The sequence below is a fragment of the Plecotus auritus genome (genome assembly GCF_963455305.1).
Source record: "Plecotus auritus genome assembly, chromosome: 4".
Classification (NCBI taxonomy): Eukaryota; Metazoa; Chordata; class Mammalia; order Chiroptera; family Vespertilionidae; genus Plecotus; species Plecotus auritus.
This window is the reverse complement of record NC_137775.1, coordinates 142,706,514-142,731,031: the sequence shown is the minus strand read 5'-3', so window position 1 is coordinate 142,731,031 and position 24,518 is coordinate 142,706,514. Positions and strand designations below refer to the sequence as shown.

Below are 24,518 nucleotides of genomic sequence, written 5' to 3'. Positions count from 1 at the left end.
AGCATGGCACATACAAATATGAACCAATGAATGCCTAAATAAGAGATATTACTCTCTCTAGGCATTATGTTTTTATTGAAAAATTGAGAGTAATTCCTGAAGTCACAAATCTCTGCAGGACATTTGTTCTTTCTGTTTGCTGCTTGGCTGGCCTTTCATGGACAGCAGTTTCCTTTATCAGCAGGATCTCCTGCCCTACCCATCTGATGACCTTTATTTTTTGTTAATCCTCACCTGAGGATATTTTTTTCCATTGATTTTTAGAGTGGAAGGGAGGAGAAGAGACAGAAACATCCATGTGAGAGACACGCATTGATTGGTTGCCTCCCACACGCACTCCAATCTGGACCAGGGATCAAGTCTGCAACCAAGGTCCATGCTCTTGAAGGGAATCGAAACCAAGACCCTTCAGTCCGAGGGCTGACGCTCTACCCATTGCGCAAAACCAGCTAGGGCATAGCCAATGAGTTTTAAAATCATGGATATGTATTTTCATATCTCTTTTGCAGTTGAAGATGCAGCAGTGATACAGTAAGTGATTCACATAGTGGTGAAAGAGTATAAAATTATCCTCTTCCACCATTCTCCTCCAGTTTTCATGCAGGGAGAAGAACAACTACCTGTAATTTTACTATTTAAAATCATGTCATAACTTCCTTATTCTAATTCAACTTAAATGGGGAAAAACACCTTCTTTCCTGCTCGATATGAATGAGGAAGGATGTAGCCCTAAGAACTGCCAAACACATGGAAACGGAGCTGAGCGCCAGGGAAGCCTTGTTCTGTTAACATTATTTGAGCTATACGTGAACTTACACTATCCCTGGACTGTACAGTTATGTGAGTCAGTAACATTTCCTTAATGTTGGAGTTGAGTTTTCTCTGGTCTGAGAAGTTGACAGCCTTTATTAGATAGTAACTGTCACCTGTTGTATCTTGGGACTCAGACCTGGATGAAGCACCGGGGACTTGGCAGGTAGTTTAAAAAGTGTAGGTTTTGCAGCATGCTGGCTTCAGCCCTCAATAAGTTTCTAGAAAAACAGAGACTGGCCTTGGGCTGTCAGGATCTTGGTACTTTTCAGGAACATGGGGCAGTTATTTTGTAGCATGTCCCCCAATATGTGCCTTCATTATTTGGCTCAGGTTACTTATCTTTGAGGGGGGGCGGAAATAGCTGAAAAAGTGATGCTGTGTTCTCATTGTATCTTATTTAGGTAGCACATGATTTGTTTGTTCCACAATTGATGATGTTCACGTTGATCACTTAATGAAGGTCATGTCTACCAGACCTCCCCACTATGACAGCTACTAGTCATGTTTTCCCCCCTCTTTGTCATTACTGTTTTGTGCCCTGGTCAGTGTAGCTCAGTTGGTTGGAGCATTGTCCAGTGCACCCAGGGGTCCTAGGTTGTGTGTTTTTTTTAAGTTTGTAAGTTTATTTGATTCAAAATATCACTTCAATAGGTAATCAATAGAAGTCTTAAAAATCCAGTGTGCATGTCATTTACCTTGTGGTTCATTTCAATTCAATCTAGCCATATTTCAAGTTCTCTTTTAAAAAATTTTTTTTCTAAATAAATTTTTATGCATTACAGAGAGGAAGAGATAGAAACATCAGTGATGAGAGAAAACCATTGATCCGATGTCTCCTGCATGGGGATTGAGCCCACAACCCGGGAATGTGCCTTTGACCAGGAATCAAACCCGAGATTCTTGGGTCCCCAGGCTGACTCTCTATCCAGTGAGCCAACCATTGGGTATATGAGCCAACCACATGTGGTTGGTGGGTATAGTACTGGATGTGCAGTTCTACATCTTAGCTTCCTTATCTGTGAAATGAGGATAAAATTGCCTAGGTCACTGGAAGGAACATGAGAGATCTGTTCCTGGGAAACCCCTGCATCCCCAGGGGTCCTAGGTTTGATTCCTGGTCAAGCAACATACTCAGGTTTCAGGTTTGATCCCCGGACAGTATGGGAAGCAACTGATAAATGTTTCTCTCTCTCTTCCTCCTCCCCTTCTCTCTAAAATCAATAAGCATGTCCTTGGGTGAAGGTTAAAAAAAAAGATGTTTAACTGTTTTACATTCTATATTCATAGCATTCTAATAAATCACTTAGTGTAAACTCTGGTGTTGAGGTCTTTCTGCCCTACAAAAATTAGGGGAAACCATCAGGTCCACAGGAGCTCAATAAGAATATATTAAATTTTAAAACTCTAATTGTTGCCCTGGCCAGGGTTGCTCAGTGGTTAGAACATTGGCCCTGGCACAAGAGGGTCTTGGGTTCAATTTCCATAGGTCAGTGTTTCTCTCTCTCTCTCTCTCTCCCTCCCTCCCCCTCCCTTCCACTTTCTCTTTAAAAAAAAAATCAATGGAAAAAATATTCTTGGGTGAGGATTAACAAAACAAACCAAAAAAAACTCTAATTACTTAAGCCTGTGAAAGGCCGGCTTTCTTTCTTCCTCACTTAATAATCTGTATACACAGAAAAATACTCTTGCACTCTTGTGTTTTATTTTTTCTCCTGTCTTCTATAACTCTGCAGGCATACTAAAACTCGGGCATTAAAGAAACCTGCTCATCCCCTCTCCAAGCCCAGGAAAGAAATGCAAGCTTTTATTTGCTCAAGAAGAAAAAACACAAGAAGACCATGAGCATGAGACCGACTCCGGAGTATCGTTTTCTTCTTCCCATCAACAGACTGGTTCGGACCCCTCCGCCGAACAGACCCCTAGCCTCCGGGGACCGCAGCAGGTTGCACAGACAGCCTTTACGCTAACCGCTCTTCTAAGGACACGTGTTCTTCCTGCGAAGCACAACAGCCTTCCCGGAGCTCCGCCCCGCCTGCATACACAGGCCCCGCCCACCTCACCGATGCCCAATCGTGCCACGATGCGTAGTACGGCCACGCCCCTCAAGCTCCTGCCGGCCGCCTTTGTTCTCCCCCGCTCCCTCTCTAAGCCTGTGCGCTCCCGGCAAACCGAGTGGCAGCTGCTGATTGGTGGTCTCGGCGCAGCCAATCAGAAGGGGGCACCTCACGTTAGGGCTCAGAGCTTTAAACGCAGGAGCCTCCCGGCGCGCGGAGGAGGCTGGGGAGGAGCGCGGGCGTGGAGGGCGGTGCCCGGAGCTGAGACGCGCAGCGAGGCGCCCGCGGCCCGCGCCCCTGGTCGGGCTGGGATTGGCCGGCTCTCTCCCCCAGCCAATCTCCCGCGAGGACTTCGTGGGAGGGGAGGGGGCAGTTTCTTTTCGACCCTCGCGTTTCGCCCGCCAGGCCAGAGCCCCAGGTCCGGGATCGCTCAGCTGCTACCTGTGCTAGGAGCCCGCGCTCACGCCGCCGTGATGAGCCTCCGGAAAGCTTGCCTGCTGGTCCTACTCCTGGCGCTGGCGCAACTGCTGGCCGTGGCGAGCGCCGGGGGGCCAGACGCAGGTGAGCCGGGCCTGCGGGCTCAAGAGCGTCTCGCGCGACCCGGGGTGGGTGCGACCCGGAACCGGCGGGTTCCGCGCGGTGCCCCTCCAAGACTGACGCCGGTGCCAACATTCTGGAGTTTAAGGGATGGTTGCGGGTGGCCAGCATCGCATAGATCCCGGGATGGCAGCGCGGGGAAGGGGTCGGGGCTGCCGCTGAGGCTTGGACCGGAGGGGGTGCAACGTGCCTTCTTTGCAATTGGTTTCTTCGTCCCGATTCTGCTCAGACTTGCCTCAGGTCCATGCTCCCGTGAAGGGGAGTTTGAGAATTGCTTAAAATGTCCAGGCAAACACGCCCAGGGAGTGTGAAAGAGAGGGGGCCAATGTTTTCCAAACAGGATTCAGAGAAGGCCGGGGCATGAAGGCCCAAGTGGGAGCCCGGAGGAGTCGTGGGCAGCAAGCATCTTTTTTTAAATGTCTTTAAATTTGGAATAAGTAACCTGAGGGTTCTGGTTGGTGGGAGAAATGCATAGCTTGGTTTGCATCTTTTTAAAACCGGAGATACTAGTCCCTCAGCGAACATTTATTCAGCACCTACTATGTGCCAGTCACCGCGCTGGGTCTGGGAGTCAACAATGAGGCCTGTGGCCCATGCCCATGAAACACCTTCTCTCGCAGGAACGATAGACAGCTACTAGTCATTGGTCCTGCATTTTGCTTTGAAATCAGCGAGCTCAGAACACATGGCTAAGAACTTTGAAAATTAGAAAGTACAATGCAAGAAAAGGGAGCTAGCTACTCCTAGAGAACAGGGCATCCTGTTACTGGTCTCAGCTTTCTTCCTCTCGTCTTTCTCCCCACGACTAGTTTTTTTCGTAGTGAGTTCGTTCCAATATAAATAACCCCCTTTTCTAAGATTAGTGTGTAGGGAAGTGTGAACTTTAGACTCTTTCAAACAGATTGAGTAACTTCTCTGGGGTCACTGAATCAAAAATCTTTACCCAGATAGAAAAGGAAGTAAAAGCCAGCACCTAGTGAAAAAACACCTGCCGAAAGGAACTATATATAGCAGCGTGGCCTTACAAGTGTGACTTGGGACCTTTATCCAAATCACCTGGTACTTATTTAAATACAGAGCCCCAAAAATACACCAAAGCAGAAGTTGGGGTGAGGGCTGGGATCTGCATTTTAAACACATTCTTCATGGACTCATAGAATAAACTTTGGGAGGTACGTTAAAGTTTGAGGACCAGTGGGGATGGAGGGTACTTTTTGGAATGTATGTAGCTAAAAAGCAAATCGTTTGGACACCAAGGGCTACTAATAAACCCCAGTACGTTTATCATTTGGGTCACAGGTCACTAATGCAGTGGAGGCCTGGGAAGCAGTTGCCTTTGGGGTGAGCCAGGGAACTCTGGAGTTGTCATGGCCAAGGCAGGTTTCCCAGGGCATCCTCTGGGGTGGAGTGGAGCTTCTAGCCCTTATTTGGACTCTTGCCCATCCCTGTGGGGATCCCTGGCCCTTCACTTTCATAGATAACTTGTCCTGTGGATTTATTTTGGGGCCACACTTTCCTCCTCCACAGATATTCCAAGTCTGCAGGGTTTTCAGTTTTGTGTGCTTTTCTTACATTTCAGATTCAAACAGCACAGTGGTGTCTGGGTTCTAGATGACACCCCCCCACCCCCTGCCAAAATACAGTCACTAATGGAGCTTGAGCTCTGATGACTTAAGCCTCAGTTTGCGGCTCATGTTTCAAATTAGACGTCACTTCTACTCTCTCTCTTTTCATTCCTGAGAAGTAATGGTAAACCTTTGGGCGTATTGAGAAGAAAATCTAATATGACAATATAGTACAGTAGTGGACTGGTCAGGAGCCATCACTGAGTAGCTTTGTGATCCTTGGGCAGGTGACCTAGGCTCTCTGTGCCTCAGTTTCTTCGTCTGTGAGTGCGTGGAATGTGTTTCCCTCAAGGAGTGAGGGAATGTTTAAGAGCTCAGCACAGTCCTCTCAACCATATCAGCTAGAATGTTACATCTGATAACAAGTTTCTCTTTTCCATGTTTCATATAAACCACTCAGTATTGACCCTATGGCAGAGTTTATCCAACTGTTACAGGGACATCTGTAGTGGGGATTGGAAGCGACCAGCTGAAAAAGTTGATGAGGACATCCTGCAAGGAGCTGCTAGCATCCCGGTTGGGCAGGGATCCATTCTTATCACCACAAGTACTGGTGGGAGTGGACAGGTACTGCAGTGATCTGGTTAGAGGAGGGGCCCCATTGTAGGAGTGGCCTTACCACCTGGGCTCAGCACTATTGAGGCTGCATCTGCCTCAGGCCTGAGGATGGCACGCTTCCAGAGGTGCCGGAAGACTTTGGGTATATTTTTATCCATTGGGCTTAAAAGTGAAGCCCAATGAAGAGTGGTCTTCCCACTAAAAATAGGTGCTTTTTTTGCGGGGAAATGTGGGTTTCTAGTTGGTGGGAATATAGAGCCAAAACCTTCTCAAATTGCAGGGGAATCGGTCCTTTGTTTGTCTGTGAGTTGGGGAGGAATGGAAAGCATATTTTTAAAATTCAAGAAAGGAGTTCACTCTTACCTCTGGCCCATGGTAACTCATGGATACCCATTTAATCACAAGAGCCCCATCACTAGTGCTCACAGACCACTTCGGGCCCAGCATAGATAAGGAGCATCTTTGCTTTTCCTTTTTGTAAAATTCACCTTATCCCTATGTGTTGAGCAGTTTACCAAGTCCCTCTTTCTCCCTTAGCTTGAAGAGCAGACTAGGTTCCCCAGTGCTTTCTTTCAACCTTCCTCCAGTCTTTCCATTTGCCTGCAGGTAAATTTGATGCTCTGCAAGTAGATCTGACTGGGCAGAGCAGCCAGGCAGTGAGAGTGTATATGCAAGGTCCACAAGCCCTACCTCACTGCCCACAGCAGGTCATCCAGCCTAAGTGAGCTCCCAGATCCTGGCCAGGGTGTGTGGTGCCTCCTAGGCAGGCACCCCAGCTGAAGCAGAGCACCCCACATCAAGCCCCCTCCTGCAGGTCATTTTGGGTAGGAGTAGCAAAAGATGTTGTCTTCCCCTGTGTTCTGGTCCCCTTCACATCCAGGAAGCCTCATTCTTCTTGGTGCTGCCTGATGACAGTGCTGGGGGCCTGGAGCCCCTGCAGGTCTGTCCACCCCACAGAGTTCCTGCCGTGGAGGAGGGAGGTGATAAGGTGGCCAGGGGAAGGGATGTTGCAGAACTGTGGTCCAGAGTGCAAGGTGTGGGCTAGGAGGAAAGCTGAAGGCAGGGGAGGGAACTTGTCCCAAGAAACAGGGGAGTCTGCTTGGTTTGTATTTTCAAATTGGTGGTTTTTTGGGGATTTTAGAGCTGTTTCTCCCTCTCCTGACAATGGAATGTGGAAGTCAGGAAAAAGCGTTGAGGTGTTTAAAGGGACATGTTTGAGGAAAGTGGCTGGTGGGGTGGGGGGTGGTTTTGGTTTGCTTTTTATTGAATTAGGGTGACATTGGTTAATAAAATTATATAGGTTCAGGTTTACGATTCTATAATGCATCATCTGTATATTGTATTGTGTATTCAACATCCCAACTGGTTTGCTTTTGTAATTAGTTTGTGGATTGGTAAATTTTAACAATAATGGAAAAAGGTGTCCACTCCACCCAGACCAGTGCCCTGGCTCTCCTGAGCAGCTGCAGGGCCAGCCCTGGAGTAGTTAGGGGAAATTAATTAGGGACGGGGCTCAGACTCTGTAAGTCCCAGGAGTTCCAGGATCCCACAGGCAGGTTTTCATGCTTTGATCTCATCCTCGGCCCCAAACTTGGAAACTGTCCATCTTGGAATATCTCCTGGGAAGCATCTCCAAACACAAATAATTGGCCCCTTGAAATGTTATGGCTTCGGAGTTAATGAAGCCCTCGTGCTTGATTCAAGTACACTTACTAATGTGACCGAAGCTGGAGAACCTGAATAATAAGAACTGCAATTGGTCCCACAAAGCCTTGTATCTGTAGTTTGACAAAAAAATTAACTGGACCTTGATAATGAGATGTACTTGGATTCTGTGTTCTGGGAAGAGAGGTTTGCTTCTAGGCTGGAAGCACGTAGGTGAAAGTTAATGCCCTGGAGCACAAACTAGTAGGAACCCTAAAATGAGGTGTTCTAAAAGGCAAAGCATGGGCTGTGCAGAGGAGCCATGGGCTAGAGAGACTGCAGGGGGGTTGCTGAGGGATAGTGAGTTAGAGCTCAGTACAGAGCAGGAGGGGGCTGATGTTGGGGTCTCTGTATTCAGGCGGGAAGCATGCAGAGCAGGGGGTGCTACCTCTGGGGATGGGTGCGGTCCAGCTGGGGTATTTAGACTTTAACTTCTAGGTCTGGTTTTCAGACATCTTATTTAACCACTAGAAGCCCAATGCACACAATTTGTGCAAGAGTAGACCTTCCTTCCCCCGGCTGCCAGCTCTGGCTTCCCTCCAGCACCTGGGACCTGGGCTTCCCTCCGTCCTGGGCCTGGTCCTCCCTCTGCGGGGCGATGGCCAGGCCCCAACCAATCGCATCGCACCTGCCTGGGCTGGCCTGGCGCCAGTAGGTGTCATAGCATGGTCCCAGATGGTTGTCTGGATGGTCATTCCGCTGTTCGGCTGTTTGGTTGATTTGCACATTACGCTTTTATTATATAGGATGGCCTTCCTTTAAATTAAATCTTAAGTGGCCACCCAGTATGCAAACTTAGAGCAGAATTTCTGGGGTGGAAAGTCATGATGTCACCACCCCATCTGGTGGGGGTTCCCAGAGACTACTCCAAACTCAACACATTTTGAAGGATTTGGGGTTCTAGGAAAATTTTTAAAGAGGAGAGTCACCAGTTTTCTAACCATTCTGGATATTTCCTGCTCAGATTCTAATAAAGAAGAGGCCATTGAAGAGGAAGATGAGGAGGAGGAGGAGGAAGAAGAAGAAGATGACTTGGAAGTTAAGGAAGAAAATGGGGTCTTAATCCTAAATGACGTAAACTTTGATAACTTTGTGGCTGACAAAGACACAGTGCTGCTGGAGTTCTACGCTCCATGGTAAGGACCCACATTCTGGTTTCTTCAGGGTGGGTGCAAGATTCCTCTGCTCCCATGCTTGACCCTGGCACGGCCGGAGTGGCTGGGTGCAGGAATGCCAGCCCTTGGTTCAGGATCACCAGGACCTCCGAATTCTGCCAATTTGCACCGCACATCCCATGAGCCAGCCCTTATAGAATGTGGTCCCCAGCGGTTTCAAATGTGAACCTGTCCCCTGATAGTTACAGCCAGGGAAGGCAGGAGGGTGGGTGTTTAACAAACTCTGATGATATGGAAACCTGTGTTGGTGACAGACATCTGACCCATCTCAAGGCCACCTACCTCCCTCCTGCCCCTGGTCAGGCTGGCTCCCGTTTATAGGCCTGACACAGCCCCTGGGAAGGCAGAGAAGGTGCCCACTTCCTTTCCTGTCTTTCACCCTCACAGTGCAGTGTTACCAATCTTGTATTCCTCCACCCATCTCTCTTCTGTTTTCTCGTAATCTCTTCTTTCCTCTTTTACCTACCTTCCTCGGTTCACTTTGAAAACATAATAGTCAAGATGTACGTATGTGTCCGGTGCTTGACGTTCGAGTATAGTACTAGGTATTTTGTATAAAAAATTTCAACAGTTCTATGAACAGGTCTGTGAGGTTTTATTTCTATTTTATAGATCAGTTCTCAAACTAATTTTAAAAATTTTATTTATTGATTTGAGAGAGAGAGTAAGAAAAAAACCCACATTGATTTGTTGTTTCACTTATTTATGCATTCATCTGTTGATTCTTGCATGTGCCCTGACTGGGAATCAAACCTGCAGACAACCTTGGTGTATCGGGATGATGCTCTAACCCAGTGGTCGGCAAACTCATTAGTCAACAGAGCTGCGGTTTGCCGACCACTGCTCTAACCAGCTGACCTACCCAGCCAGGGCAGTGCTCAAACTTTAGTCTTGGGAATGAATCCCTTAACACTTAAAATTTGAGGACCCCAAGTAGTTTTCATGTGGGTCATGTTTATCATATTTACCATATTAGGAATTAAAACAGAAATTTAAAAGTTACTCATTTTTACCCAGCCGATGTGGCTCAGTGGTTGAGCATAGACCCAAGAACCCAAGGGGACACAGTTCGATTCCCGGTCAGGGCACATGCCCGGGTTGTAGGCTTGATCACCAGTGGGAGGCGAGCAGGCTATTTCTTTCTCATCGATGTTTTTATTTCTCTCTATCTCTCTCCCTTCCACTCTCTCTAAAAGTTAATAATAACATATTTTAAAATAAATAAAAAGTACTCATTTTTAAGTAACAGTAACCCATTACATGATAACATCCAAATGCTGACACCATTGTCAGTCAGTGTAGCCTCTGGAAAATTCCACTATATACTTCTGAGAGAATGAGTGAAAAAGACAAAAAATGTTTATGTAAAGAGTTTCACTCATAGGCCCCTTGCAAGGGATCTCTGGACCAAATTTTGAGAAACTTAAAATGAAAATATAAGGTTCAGAGACATTGAAAGTCTGTGCCCAAAGCAGAGCTGGAAGCTGAAAATTGATCTGTTTGACTTCCAGCCAGCTTGGCTGCCCCATGATATTCCGTGTGTCTCCTCTTGACTGCAGATTTTCCCCGCCCTGATGCCCCATTTTTGTGTGCATTACTGGAGTTAAGCCTCCAGAGGTACAATCAACTTGCTCATCTTTCCCCAAACCTTCTTAGGTGTGGACATTGCAAGCAGTTTGCTCCAGAATATGAAAAAATTGCCAGTACTTTGAAGGAGAACGACCCTCCCATTCCTGTCGCTAAGATTGACGCGACCTCAGAGTCAGCGCTGGCCAGCAGGTTTGATGTGAGCGGCTACCCCACTATCAAGATCCTCAAGAAGGGGCAGGCTGTCGACTACGAAGGTTCCAGGACCCAGGATGGTGAGTAGTACCTGAGCTGCAGGAGGAACCCGGGGAGAAGATTTTGAGTAATAGAAAGGAAGACAAGCCCTAGCTGGTTTGACTCACTGGATAGTGTCAGCCTGTGAACTGCAGGGTCCCAGGTTCAATTCCAGTCAAGGGCACATGCCTGGGTTGCAAGCTCGATCCCCAGTAGGGGGCGTGCAGGAGGCAGCCAATCAATGATTCTCATCATTGCTGTTTCTCTCTCTCCCTCTCCCTTCCTCTCTGAAATCAATTTAAAAAAAAACAAAAAAAGTAAGGAAGACAAGTTGGGAGGACTGGGAGTGACCCCTCAGAGCACCAGCTTCTGGGAGTGATCCTTTCTGGAATATTTGAGCTAACCACGATAAAAATAAACTTGTATTTGGGTGGGAGTGGAATCTTCCAATTTCAGACCGTGAAACAAGATCTGGGGTAGATGTGTTAAGAAATGACATAAGCCAAAACCGGTTTGGCTCAGTGGATAGAGCGTCGGCCTGCGGACTCAAAGGTCCCAGGTTCGATTCCGGTCAAGGGCATGTAACTTGGTTGCGGGCACATCCCCAGTGGGAGGTGTGCAAGAGGCGGCTGATCGATGTTTCTCTCTCATCGATGTTTCTGACTATCTATCCCTCTTCCTTCCTCTCTGTAAAAAATCAATAACATATATTAAAAAAAAAAAAAAAGAAATGACATAAGATTAACTGTAATTGAAAATATTTTGTTTTGTTAATCCTCACCCAAGGATATTTTTTTCCATTGATTTTTTTGAGAGAGTGGAAGGGAGGGGTAGAGACAGAAACATCGATTGAGAGAGAGACATCGTTTGGTTGACCAGGGCTGGAGATTGAGCCTGCAACCAAGGTGCATGCCCTTGACCAAAATTGAACTGGGACACTCTATCCACTAAGCCAAACCAGCTAGGGCAGAAATTTTTTTTTAAAAGAAATGATACAAGAAATAGAGTATGACAACAGGCAACACAACAATAGCTGTCCTGTGTAAATGAATCAAAATTGTGCCTTTTTTTTTTTTTTATCAGAGCAGCAAAAAATATATTTTTTGGTGTGCTGCAGCATTTTAGTAATTAGTCTATGTGTGCCATGAGATGACAGCCGCCACTGCAATAGGGGCTTAATCACAAAGAACAACAACAGCCTGTAATTATTGGAATTGAGAGTCTAGGTCAGTGGTCGGCAAACTCATTAGTCAACAGAACGGCAAACCACTGTCCCTAGAGCAGTGGTTCTCAGTGTTCATCTTGTATCAGAATCACCGAAACGGGGGGGCGGTCATTTAAGACAGACACAGAGCCCCATCTCCAGAGTTCCCTGACTCAGTAAGTTTCAGGTCAGGCTTAATAATTTGCATTTCGTACGAGCACCCAGGGGTTGCTGAGGCCTCAGGCCCAGACCGCACATTGGGAACCATGGGGTGGGGAGCCAAGCGGGTCTCTTAAACCAGGCCTGTGGATCCCTGCCTGCTCACATTAGGCACTAAGTACGTTTTATTACATGAATGAACAAATAAAATTGTGGTATCCTTTAGGAAGAGCATATCTCTTTTAATCGCTTTAAAAAAACACCCATGCTCCATTGTCCATTCCTGGGGCTAGTAGCACTGGATAAGGTCTGGGTCTTGGCCATGCAATAGCCCTGTGTCCTAGACAAGTGCCTTCCCCTCATCGGACCTGGATTCTACATCAAGGATAGGAAGTCACTTGGACTGGGTCTCAAAGTTCCCTTCATAACAGGTGTTGCCAATGCAGCCTGAGCATTTGGGAGCCGCTGCTCTCCATTTTCCTCAATGTTTGTGATGCTGTAAGGTGTTAGTGCTAGGCGTGTACATGTTAAGGGGATGCCCCCAAAACTGTTGATCAGCATATGTGATCAAAGCACTGGGAGGTGCCGAAACCGGTTTGGCTCAGTGGATAGAGCGTCGGCCTGCAGACTGAAGGGTCCCAGGTTCGATTCCGGTCAAGGGCATGTACCTTGGTTGCGGGCACATCCCCAGTGGGAGGTGTGCAGGAGGCAGCTGATCGATGTTTCTCTCTCATCGATGTTTCTAGCTCTCTATCCCTCTCCTTTCCTCTCTCTAAAAAATCAATAAAATATATTTAAAAAAAAAAAAAAAAGCACTGGGAGGTGACGTCTCAGTGTTCACTTGCAGTTAGTACTGTAGTCTGGCAAGGATAGAGTCTCGTTTGTCAGGCTGGCCTTGGGCTGTTAAGAAGTCTGCCTGTGCTCAGTCTTGTTGGGTTTCTTTTAGAAATTATTGCCAAGGTCAAAGAGATCTCCCAGCCCAATTGGACGCCTCCACCAGAAGTCACACTTGTGCTGACCAAAGATAACTTCGATGAAGTGGTGAACGATGCAGACATCATTCTGGTGGAGTTTTATGCCCCCTGGTAAGATAATGTTGGTCTCATGTTATTCAGATTCATTAGGCCCATCCTGTATTGGGTACCCTGCCAGCACTGGGCGGGGTGGCAGAGATGGCCTGAGAGATGGCCTGGGTGCAGCATCCCCACCTTGCACAGAGGGCGATGTGGAGCTGCTAAGTGTTCCGGAAAGGGGTGGCCTTTTACAGTCTTTTCCTGGGGGGTATGATGAGGCTGAACATCAGCCTAGGGCAGTGGTCGGCAAACTGCGGCTCGCGAGCCACGGTTTGCCGCACTGTTGACTAATGAGTTTGCCGACCACTGGCCTAGGGTATGGGGGAAGCCCACATGACCCACATGAAAGGGCTTCCCGGGTCCCTCAAGGCCGGAGGACGCGACTGAGCACCTGGCCTATGCTTACATTCGTCACCGCACACCTACCCTGGCCAGGGAGCATCTCTAAGGAAACACGTGTGAAAGCACTTTGATAGCATGTGGCTCTCTAGGCACTGAGAGCCGTGACATCTTTCACCTCTGGTAGGGGGCATGGAGTGCTGTGTATGGAAGTTCACCATCTGGGAGAGAGGAAAGAGCAGAGATGAAGGTGGGGGTGGCATCTGGTGGCCTTGCTCTACCTATCGCAGGTTGTCATCCCTGCCTCGTTGTTTCCCTCCTGAGGGTTGTATCTGTCTTTGTCTCTGCTCATGGCTGTTTGTTCCAGAGTGAATCTTGGAAGATGACCCTCAGCCTTGCTGCACACTCGACATGTGTCCTCTTCTCGTGCTAGAGCCTCAGGGTTCTCACAGCTTTCCTGCCTGGTGTCCCCTCCCCTCACCCACCTTTTTCGGCTCCTGTCCACTTCCTATTCGCCCCTCATGTCCCAGCTCAACTGTCACATCCTGTAAGAAGCCGTCCCTGACTTGTGTCCCTACCTGACCCAAATCTCACTTCTTAGGACATTGTCTTGGCCTTTCCCACATCTTAACTCCATGTCATAGTTGCACTCTGGTCTGTGTCTGTGCCTGTGTGTGTGTGTTCGTGTGTGTGCATGTGTGTGTGTCTGTGTGCGTGTTTGTGTATGTCTGTGTGTTTGTGTGCATATGTTCGTGTGTGTGTATGCCACGGGAGGAAGCCATGTTGAGCTGGCTCCTGAGGGGCCTGGCTCAGCGCCCTCGCCCGGAGACATTCAGAGGTCGGCTGGATCTCACTGAGTTGCTCAGGAATGCAGGCTGGGTTTTGCACATAGTGTGACTGGGAGGCTGTGTCCATACCGGAACAGGCCCCTGAACGAACTGGCTTGCTCTGGCAGGTGTGGGCACTGCAAGAAGCTGGCCCCTGAGTACGAGAAGGCCGCCAAGGAGCTGAGCAAGCGCTCTCCCCCAATCCCTCTGGCAAAGGTCGACGCCACCGCGGAAACAGACCTGGCCAAGAGGTTTGGTGTCTCCGGCTATCCCACCCTGAAGATCTTTCGCAAAGGAAAGCCTTTTGAATACAACGGCCCAAGGGAGAAATACGGTAGGGGCCACTTCCTTGTCCAAGCTCATCGGGGTGGGGAAGCTCCCTGGTGAATGTGGGTGGTGGGCACTCTGCCCCTCCTCAGGCAGGTGCTCTGCTCCCAGGGATTGTCGACTACATGACTGAGCAGTCCGGGCCGCCCTCCAAGGAGATTTTGGCCCTGAAGCAGGTCCAAGAGTTCCTGAAGGATGGAGATGATGTCATCATCATTGGAGTCTTCAAGGCAGAGAGTGACCCGGCCTACCAGCTGTACCAGGATGCTGGTGAGTAGTGGCCCTCTTCACTGGACAGACCGCTACCGGGGAGCCTGCTGCCTTTGCGTAACAGCCCTGGGCGTTGATCTAGGGCAGTGGTCGGCAAACCGCGGCTCGCGAGCCACATGTGGCTCTTTGGCCCCTTGAGTGTGGCTCTTCCACAAAATACCACAGCCTGGGTGAGTCTATTTTGAAGAAGTGGCGTTAGAAGAAGTTTAAGTTCAAAAAATTTGGTTCTCAAAAGAAATTTCAATCGTAGTACTGTTGATATTTGGCTCTGTTGACTAATGAGTTTGCCGACCACTGATCTAGGGGGTGGCTTGATGGATTGCATAGCATCTATGGGAACAGGCTTAGCTTTCCCACAGGTCAGCTTTGGAGGTTAGTTCTCTGTTGCCTTTAATTGTGCATGGAGAGTGGGTGGGGGCACAGTGAAGTTCATCCAAGTTCATTGTCTATCTCCCTTGCGTTCCAGCACCCCCTTCCCAAAGCCAGCCTCTCTGCAAGGGGAGGCTCTTCACCAGAAAGTGAGGGAATCAGACCTGGATTTGAGTCCTAGCTCTGCCCGTTGTTAGCATTTGACTGACTGCAGGCAGTGACCTGATCAACCTGGTGTTCTGTCCACCATGGTGACCTTTCCTACTTTGAAGGTTGTTATGTTAACTGCGATAATGTAGACGGAGTGCCAGCAAGTGCCTGGTAATACTAATAAGCACCCATAAGTACTAGTCTTGCTAACGTGAGAAGTGAAATTATTATGACCAGCTGTCAGTAGTAGTGTTTTGTGGGGGTGGGCACAGTTGTCTGCCCACGTCTGGCTCCTGCCCGGGGGCAGGTGTACTTGCCACCCAGGATGGCCCTTAGGTTGTGAATGAAAGTTCGTTTATTCAATGACACTCAGGATCTTCTCGATCCCCATCACTTCCTTCTGAATACCCTCTACCCTCTCACTGCACTCACACCAAAAATGGCTCGTTTTTCTACTTTAGAGTACTGATTATCATCTTTTTTTTTTTTAATATATTTTATTGATTTTTTACAGAGAGGAAGGGAGAGGGATAGAGAGTTAGAAACATCGATGAGAGAGAAACATCAATCAGCTGCCTCCTGCACACCTCCTACTGGGGATGTGCCCGCAACCAAGTTACATGCCCTTGACCGGAATCGAACCTGGGACCTTTCAGTCCGCAGGCCGACGCTCTATCCACTGAGCCAAACCGGTTTTGGCTGATTAGCATCTTTTAAATGCGCTGCTTGCAATGTGCTGACTTCTGTAACAGTCATGCACATGTCAAATGCAGATTAATGTAATACAACTTACAGTAGAGCTAAATTCCCCTCATGCTCCTTGGTCTTCGTTGATTAGGTAACCCTGTCATCCACTCCTAAGTAATCAAGAAGAAACTTGCACAGGGAACCCTAGACCCAAGTCACATTTGTGTGTGTGCACATGCTGGGAGGGAGGGGTGTGGTGTGGTGTAGTGTCTGTGATCATTCAGGCCTGGGGCAGTAGGCTGGCTGGTGGGTGGGCTAGGTGCTGCCCATGCTGCCAGTCCAGGCACCACACTTCAAGTCAGACAGATGTGCCTCACAGGCTCGGTCTGGTTAGGCTACAGGCAGAGTTGAGAGTCACTGCGCCTTCAATGCTGGCCCACTCCCGTTCACTGGGCTGTGTGGAAGAAGCTAGACAGCCCTAGGGATGCAGGACAGCCTATGGATAATGGGAGAAGGGGGTCTGAGTACGGGGGGCAGCTAACCAAATTCTTGAGGCAATTTTGTTTCTTTGCCCACGGCCAACTGCTAATATCTGGGGCACCTGGAGGCTTAGAACAGGGTGGGAGACTAGCCTGCGAGTAGCTTCTGGGTGGGTTGCCTCACTGATGCTCACAGCGATCTACGAGGTAGACTCCTCTGTTTCTACAGAGGATGGACTGAGGCTTGGGCAGGTGCATAATGAGCAGGTCTGGTGTCGCACCTTTAGCAGGTTGCAGAATTGTGATTTGAATCTGGCTTTGTCTGATTCTGAGAGCCATGGCATCTCCAGGCTGCCTCCCTGCCTCCCCCAAGTCATGTGATGTGCTAGGTGCCTTGGCGGGGAAGCGGGGGGAGTCTAGGTGCCTCAGCCATGTTAGAAACATCGATGAGAGAGAAACATCGATCAGCTGCCTCCTGCACACCTCCTACTGGGGATGTGCCCGCAACAAAGGTACATGCCCTTGACCGTAATCGAACCTGGGACCCTTCAGTCCGCAGGCTGACGCTCTATCCACTGAGCCAAACCGGTTAGGGCAAGCCCCTGTTCTTAAGTATTCAGACAGCAGGGTTTAATCTTGTGAGTTTGACAAGATTTAAATACAATATATATATATAGTTAGGGAACCACATTTAGGACCCCAGCCCACCAACAGGCCCCACCCTCCCCACATTGAGGAGAGATTAGGCCCCCGGAAGGTGCTGCGTGTGCAAGCTCACCATGTGCGCACAGCAGTGTGCGATGCTCACCGTCACCTCTCTGTGATCAGTTGGAGACGGCAGTCAACCAGAACACCTGACAGATTAGCTCTAAGTTTTTCTGTTAACATTCAGTTTGTTAAGTTTTTTTTTTAATAAATTCCGAGATACAGGTTTTAAGGTATTAGGCCTGTACCAAGTTTCAAAATCCAACCTTTAAGCTTGAGGTGCTGTCCACACAGAACTCGGGTGGTCATTACACTATTTTTAGGGCATTTGCTTTGGTTGATGTGGGTCATGAGTTAAAACTTGATTGTTTTAGTTTTTTTTAAAAAATATATTTTATTGATTTTTTACAGAGAGGAAGGGAGAGGGAGAGAGAGTTAGAAACATTGATGAGAGAAAGTTAGAAACATTGATGAGAGAGAAACATCAATTGGCTTCCTCCTGCACAACCCCTACTGAGGATGTGCTCGCAACCAAGGTACATGCCCTTGACCGGAATCGAACCTGGGACCCTTGAGTCCGCAGGCCGACGCTCTCTCCACTGAGCCAGACTGGTTAGGGCAAAACTTGATTGTTTAAGCAATTTAATGAGTTGTGTATTTATCATTTGGTTCATTTTTCAGCTAACAACCTGAGAGAAGATTACAAATTCCACCACACTTTCAACACTGAAATTGCAAAGTTCTTGAAAGTCTCCCCAGGGAAGTTGGTCGTGATGCAGCCTGAGAAATTCCAGTCCAAATACGAGCCCAGGAGCAACATGATGGATATCCAGGTGGGTGAGGGCACTCAGGCCTCGATGGCCCCTCTGAAGTGCCAGCCCCTGGGCATGCTATTGGCATGAGGATCCTGGTGGTGCCGCTGCGGGGGTTTTGAAGGATGGAGATTTCCCTCCACCGAAGGCTCTGGGCCCTTGAGCACAGCCAGCAGGAAGGTTCCTGGTCAGGAGTTACACGAGGGACCCAGGCAGCTCTCACACACCTGGCAGGTGCAGAGCCCTGGCCCCTGGCAGAGGTTCACCTCTCACACCACTCAGACCTCCTGGCACCAGCCTCCCGTAGGTGCCCCCCACTGAGGGTCTGGCCTGTGTGTCTGCCTTGCTCCAGGCCAGGACATGCTGCCTGGGGGCAGGCGGCCCAGGCACTGAGGGCTACGGGCAATGGCAGGCGCCTCTGTTCACTTTGTGAAACTGTACAGCGTGGCTTGTGGATTTGGCCTTTCTTTCCTCTACTGCCCCCACCCCCACCTTCCTGAAGGATGTGACATTCACCTCTAGAAGGGGAGGGAGGTCCCAGCTCAGCGTGCTGAGTGCTTCAGTGAGCAGATCTTCAGGCTTGGAAGAGACCTTAGATCTTGAACCCGAAGCTTTTATTTTCCTAGAGAGAGACTGGATGCAGCGAAGTGAGCTGTCTCACCCAGGGTCCCACGGCCAGTTAGAAGCAACTGAGGGAGAATGCAGGTGTTCTTCCTCTGCAACCTGGGCATGTGCCCTTGACCGGAATTGAACCCGGGACCCTTCAGTCCACAAGCCAATGCTCTATCCACTGAGCAAAACCTTCTAGGGCTTAAAAAAAAAATTTTTTTTTTCAATTATTTTTAGAGAAGGGGATGGAGAGAGAAACTGATCTGAGAGAGAAACATCGATTGGTTGCCTCCCATACATACCCCAACCGGGAACCGAACCCACAACCTAAGTATGTGCCCTGATGGGGAATTAAACCTGTGAGCTTCTCGTGCATGGGGTGATGCTCCAACCAACTGGCCAGGGCATTGCCACTTTACTTTTGAGATTGCCTTCTGGGTGACACTCCCTGCCACCCTCCTCACTGCTTTTCTGTCACTTTCCTCCCACCCTCCTGGTACCCTAGGACCAGAGCCTCGTTGCCTTGTCCCCTGCTCCTTCCTGCTCTTCCTCTCACTTGGCAAGTTCTGCCCATCCTCAGGGCTGCACGGGGCCACTGCCCTGACTGTCCTGTCCAGGTGGGACTCAGGCTGTGGGGGAAGGTATGGTGTTTGTCCACCACTTCCAGCTGTACAACCTTTAGCAAGCAGCTTAACCTCATTGCCCCTCGGTGTCTTTATCTATAACGTGAAGTGGCTGTGCCCACCCTCGGGGTGCCTGTGAGTCTGGTGTCCAGAGCACCTGGCTCTGATCCTCACTTAGTGTGAGCCCCTGTGTCAGGACACGCTGCTGTCCCTCAGGGCAGTCATTTTACCTCTCACAGCCTGGGCTCAGTGCCCCTAAGCGACGACTGCTGTGCCTAGCCGATCACAGGTTCTGTGTAATGCCAGTGCCTCACACTGCTCCATCTTACCTGGAAGTTACCTGAGTGCCAGTCTGAGCTGAGTCTCCACACTGCTGCATCTTGGGGCAGTCACAGCTGTGGCTCCATGCTCTTGCCCGAGACCACGCTGTCCTTTGGAGTGGGCAGTCATGGGGGTGATTTCTCCAGGCAGAACGCAAAGCCCATCATGGCCACTCACCAGCTGGGTGCACTTGGGCCTCTCTGCACCTCCATGCTGTGTCCTGTCGTCTGAAATGTCAAGATAGGGCAGTCGTGAGGATCAGATGGGGAAGACGGACCCTCCGCTCAGTTGGCTGTGTTAACAACTGTCCTCCGGAGGACAGGGCCAGGGCCTCTGCGATGGCCCCACAAGCTCCCTCAAGGTTCACTGGAGAAAGAGAATTACTGGGGTGTGCTTGAGTAAGGCCAGAGCATCTCACCTTCAATGATCCCCTCTTCCCGTGCTCCTTCCCATCTTTACTCATTAACGGCAGCAAATGGTGGGAGTGTTAGGTAAGCCCCACTTTCGTCAGGCCGACCCTCATCTGTGCTCACTTTTTGCAGGGCTCCCCGGAGGGCTCTGCAGTCAAGGACTTTGTGCTGAAGCACACCTTGCCCCTGGTGGGTCACCGCAAGCCCTCCAACGACGCCAAGCGGTACACGCGCCGCCCTCTTGTGGTCGTCTACTACAGCGTGGACTTCAGCTTTGACTACAGAGCGGGTGAGGGACCCAGGCCCTTGTGGGTGGGTGGTCAGGAGTGTGTTTGCTTTATGGCTTCAGGTCATTGTCCTTCTGTGCTCCAGGCAGGGGTTTATGCCACCAGGCACAGGCCTCCTGGGCTGGTTGAGCTTTCGACCAAGGTCCCTTGTTCACAGAGGTGGCTTTTTCAGATATGCTTTTCTCTCCGATTGAAGCCTAAACCTTCTTAGAAACCAAGGGGCAGAATCTTAACCTTCATCTCTGAGGCTCACGGTCCTTCGTCCTGTTTCAGCCACTCAGTTTTGGCGGAGCAAGGTGCTGGAGGTGGCCAAGGACTTCCCGGAGTACACTTTTGTTGTGGCTGACGAGGACGACTTTGCCACAGAGGTGAAGGATCTGGGGCTCAGCGAGAGCGGGGAGGATGTCAATGCTGCCATCCTAGACGAGGGTGGACGGAAGTTTGCCATGGAGCCTGATGAGTTTGACTCTGACACCCTCCGAGAGTTTGTCAAAGCTTTCAAAAAAGGTGAGCTACTTGTGGCCAGGCTTCCCCTGCGGGAACCTCGGTGGGCTGCGGGTGCACCTGGTGTCCAGGCGAGGGCACTCTTCAATCCCGTTGCTCGTTGTGAGCCCAAACCTGCTTGTTCCCTGGGTACCTCAGGGAGGATGGAGACGGAGAGACCCCATTCATTCATTCTTTCTTTTTTTTTTTAAATAGGAAAAAGGGCAGGAAATGTCAAGAAGTCTTACTTAATTAAAACAGGCTTTTGTTGTTTGTGGAAACTTCTTTGAGGCATTACATACATGTCTTTATTGGTCTGGTTGAGCACATGGCCCAGTCCTCAGCGCCAGCCTGTCATGGGCAGACCTCCTAGTTCCCTGTCTGCTGCTCTGCTCACCTCCACACAGCCTCACATGGCTTTGCAGCCCCAGGCACCGGCTCTCCCTTTGTGATAGCCTCCCTGGACAGGACCCAGTGGCCCAAGAGGCCTGGGTGGGACCACCTGCCCCCCTCTGGCCTTTGCAGGGACTGGGAAAGTAGGCGATTTGAGGAGACCAGGAAACTGAAGGATGGGCTGTTAGAGACAAGGCCCTACCCAGTCCAGGCAGAGCCGGGGCCTTTTCATCACTCACATCCCTACCCTGCTTTCTTTCCTCGGCAGGAAAACTGAAGCCGGTTATCAAATCCCAGCCTGTGCCCAAGAACAACAAGGGGCCCGTCAAGGTCGTGGTGGGCAAGACCTTCGACTCCATCGTGATGGACCCCAAGAAGGACGTCCTCATCGAGTTCTACGCGCCCTGGTGCGGGCACTGCAAGCAGCTGGAGCCCGAGTACACCGCTCTGGGCAAGAAGTACAAGAGCCACAAGAACCTGGTCATCGCCAAGATGGACGCCACCGCCAATGACATCACCAATGACCGCTATAAGGTCGAGGGCTTCCCCACCATCTACTTCGCGCCCAGTGGGGACAAAAAGAACCCAATTAAGTTTGAGGATGGAAACAGAGACCTAGAACACTTGAGCAAGTTTATAGACGAACATGCCACAAAGCCAAGCAGGACCAGGGAAGACCTTTAAAGCTCTGAGGGCAGGAAGGCAGCTGGGCCCCGACACACTGGCTTCCAGCGGCCTGAGCCCGAGCAAGCCGCCTGGCCCCCGCTCAGCGCAAGGGCAGTGTCTTGAGTTTTCTGCTATTTTTGTTTTGTTTTTTTAAATTTTTATACTCGGGTGTTTCACCTCATGCTCTGAATACTGAATAGATATGAATGATTCAGTAGATTTGCCCAGATTTTTACAGAGGATACATCTATTTTTATCCTTATTTGGGGTTTGATATTTTTTTTAACTTTCCACTTTCTTTAATATATTTCTTCAAAGCAGACAAGTTAAATCTCTGTGAATGTTTTTTCTTTTTTTAATTTAAAATTTAAAAAACTTATGCCAAATCATGTTGATTTTTGCCCTTAATTTTGTCGTCGTCTGAGGAATTACTAGTTGGAATGCTTTCATTTTTTGTTTCTTCCTGTTATGGTGCAAAGTAAGAGCCATCGCCAAGCAACCTGCCAAGGACCATGCTTCAGCCTGACCTCTGAGCTGCGCAGTCCAGACAAGCAGCGCCGAGCCTTGCTGCAGTCAAAAGGGGACTGGGTGTCGCCGAGCCTTCTCCCAGGACCGCAGGATGAGGCGCTTTTCCCAGGTCCCCAGGCCCCTTGAGCCAGGAACTGAGGTGCCTCCTAGAGAGAGGCCACTCACTCTTCAGAATGGACGTGGCCAGAGGAGAGGTGACCTAGGGCACAAGCGGGTACTTTAGGGGGATAGTAAGGATTGGGTAGGCTGTTGTGATGGAATAAAAGAAATATTGAAAATTAACTGCATGACTATGTCAGGGGCACCAGCTCCACCCAGAGCCTTGGTGGAGTTGAAGGTGGAGAGACCCGACCTGGGTGGACTGGGGAGCGCTTTCCAACCTAACACCTGAACATCGGCGAGTGGGGGGTCATGGAGACCCAGGGGTGGGGCTTCGGTGGCCTCAGCTCTAGGTTGTGTGGAGGTGGGCAGTGACACATTCCATCAGGATGGGGGACGAGGATGGAGGACAAGGAACCTGCCGAGCACTTGTGCGGCTGGGAAGGAGGATAGGACCGGGCTGGATGTTGGACCAGCCCTTCCAAAGATGGTGGGGGTCTGCGTGTGATGTGAGCCCCATTCAGAAGCTGTGCCCCAGGATGTTTCATCTCCCTGCCCTGTCACCTGCTCCTGGTTTTGACTGCAGCAGAGGTGGTGAGGTGGAAGTTGCTTGAGCTGTTGGCAGCTCTCGGCTGTGACTGGCGTGATCGTTGCAGGGTTGGGAGGGGGGCAGCCAGCAGGTCTCCTGGAAGGGGCAGCCTAGGTGGGCCTTTCCAAGTGATCTGCTCTAAAGTTGAGTCTGGCTGAGATGGACGGGACTGTGGGAAATGGTGTCTGGTAAGTTCTCGGAATCTCCAGTGTGACAAGATGTCTGTACCCTCCTCAGCGTCCTCTTTCCTCTTCTATCAGGAGAATGAGCATCCCCACCCTGGGACTTTGTGCCAGAAGCTCATAGGAGGAAATGTGGGTGTGGTGCTCATGGCCTTTTCTTTAACTGAGAGCTTGTTTATCCAGCACCTGCAGGAGAACAGTAGCCCCTCTCCTCGGGGGCTCTGGGTCTAGTTGGGAAAACCGCAACGTGTGCACGAAGCCGTGAGGAGGAGACTGACTCTAGGAGGGAAGCACAGCATGGCCTCATGGAATTGAGGCCTCTGGGAAGCCCCTCTGTCTGAGGTGACGTTTGAGCTGAGACCCAGGGATGAGCAAGGCTTGAGCTCAGGAAAGTAGAGGAGTGAGGCTGGCTTCTCAGTGGCCCAGGGACCTGTGACATCGCGCTCCCTGATGTCTGTCTGAAATGCAGAATCTCAAAGTTGGGCCGCAGACCTGCTAAACCAAATCTACATTTTAAGAAGATCCCAAGAGAATTATTTCATGGGCACATTGGCAGAAATAAAAATATATCTTCTAGCCAAAACCGGTTTGGCTCAGTGGATAGAGCGTCGGCCTGCAGACTGAAGGGTCCCAGGTTCGATTCCGGTCAGGGGCATGTGCCTTGGTTGCGGGCACATCCCCAGTAGGAGGTGTGCAAGAGGCAGCTGATCGATGTCTCTCTCTCATCGATGTTTCTGACTATCTATCCTTCTTCCTTCCTCTCTGTAAAAAATCAATAAAATATATTAAAAAAAAAAAATATATATATATATATATATATATATATCTTCTGAAATACAGTCTGGAGACCAGGTTCTCTGGGAAAGTCTTAACTGAGTAAGCGATCCCTATGTTGACTGCAGAATGTAGGCCTTCTGTGAACAAATCTACCTGACTGGTTAGGGACCAGGGAAGGGGATGGACAAGTAAATTAGTTACAGTCGGGTTTGCGCAGTGGAGAAGGTATGTGCAGGGCTGAGGGGACTGTCACAGCCTAGAGCAGGGGTGGGCAAACTTTTTGACTCGAGGGCCACAATGGGTTCTTAAACTGGACCGGAGGGCCGGAACAAAAGCATGGATGGAGTGTTTGTGTGAACTAATATAAATTCAAAGTAAAGGAGCAGAGGGGAGAGCAAGAGAACCCTCCGCTCTTTCGGCTCCGCGGGCCTGATAGAACAGCCGAACGGGCTGTAGTTTGCCCACTGCTGGCTAGAGCCTAGAGCAGCCTTTAAGGGGGGCTGATGGCAGGAGCCAGAAGGAGGAGGACGTGAACTTTTTCAAGTGGAGGCATAGCCGAGGCATCAATCTACAAGGTGTTTAAAAAACCCCAAGTAGAGGGAAGAATGGGTGAGGGTGGGAATTGAGGCTGGAAGAGGTAGGGCCAGAGGACCGGGGTCTTTTTGCTATAAGGAGTCTGGCCTTATCCTAGAACTTGGTGGGGAAGTGCTATCAGTGAGATTTTAATCATGAAAGTGACAGTTCACATTTATTGGCCATTTAGCAAAAGCCAGACCCTGTGTGAGCAGTTTGCTAGTTTATCC

At 49.6% G+C, this 24,518-nt stretch overlaps 1 protein-coding gene across 1 annotated transcript; it reads left to right on the top strand.

Annotated features, from left to right (window-relative positions):
- The first annotated feature begins 3,044 nt into the window (after nt 1–3,044).
- PDIA4 (protein disulfide isomerase family A member 4) lies at nt 3,045–23,517 on the top strand. The gene is made up of 10 exons (XM_080664464.1): nt 3,045–3,428; nt 8,316–8,487; nt 10,183–10,388; nt 12,657–12,795; nt 14,078–14,283; nt 14,388–14,546; nt 17,618–17,769; nt 19,844–20,000; nt 20,272–20,505; nt 21,143–23,517. Exons 1-10 carry the CDS (start codon nt 3,341–3,343, stop codon nt 21,556–21,558), a joined length of 1,929 nt encoding a protein of 642 aa, XP_080520590.1. The 5' UTR covers nt 3,045–3,340; the 3' UTR covers nt 21,559–23,517.
- The last annotated feature ends 1,001 nt before the right edge of the window (nt 23,518–24,518 follow it).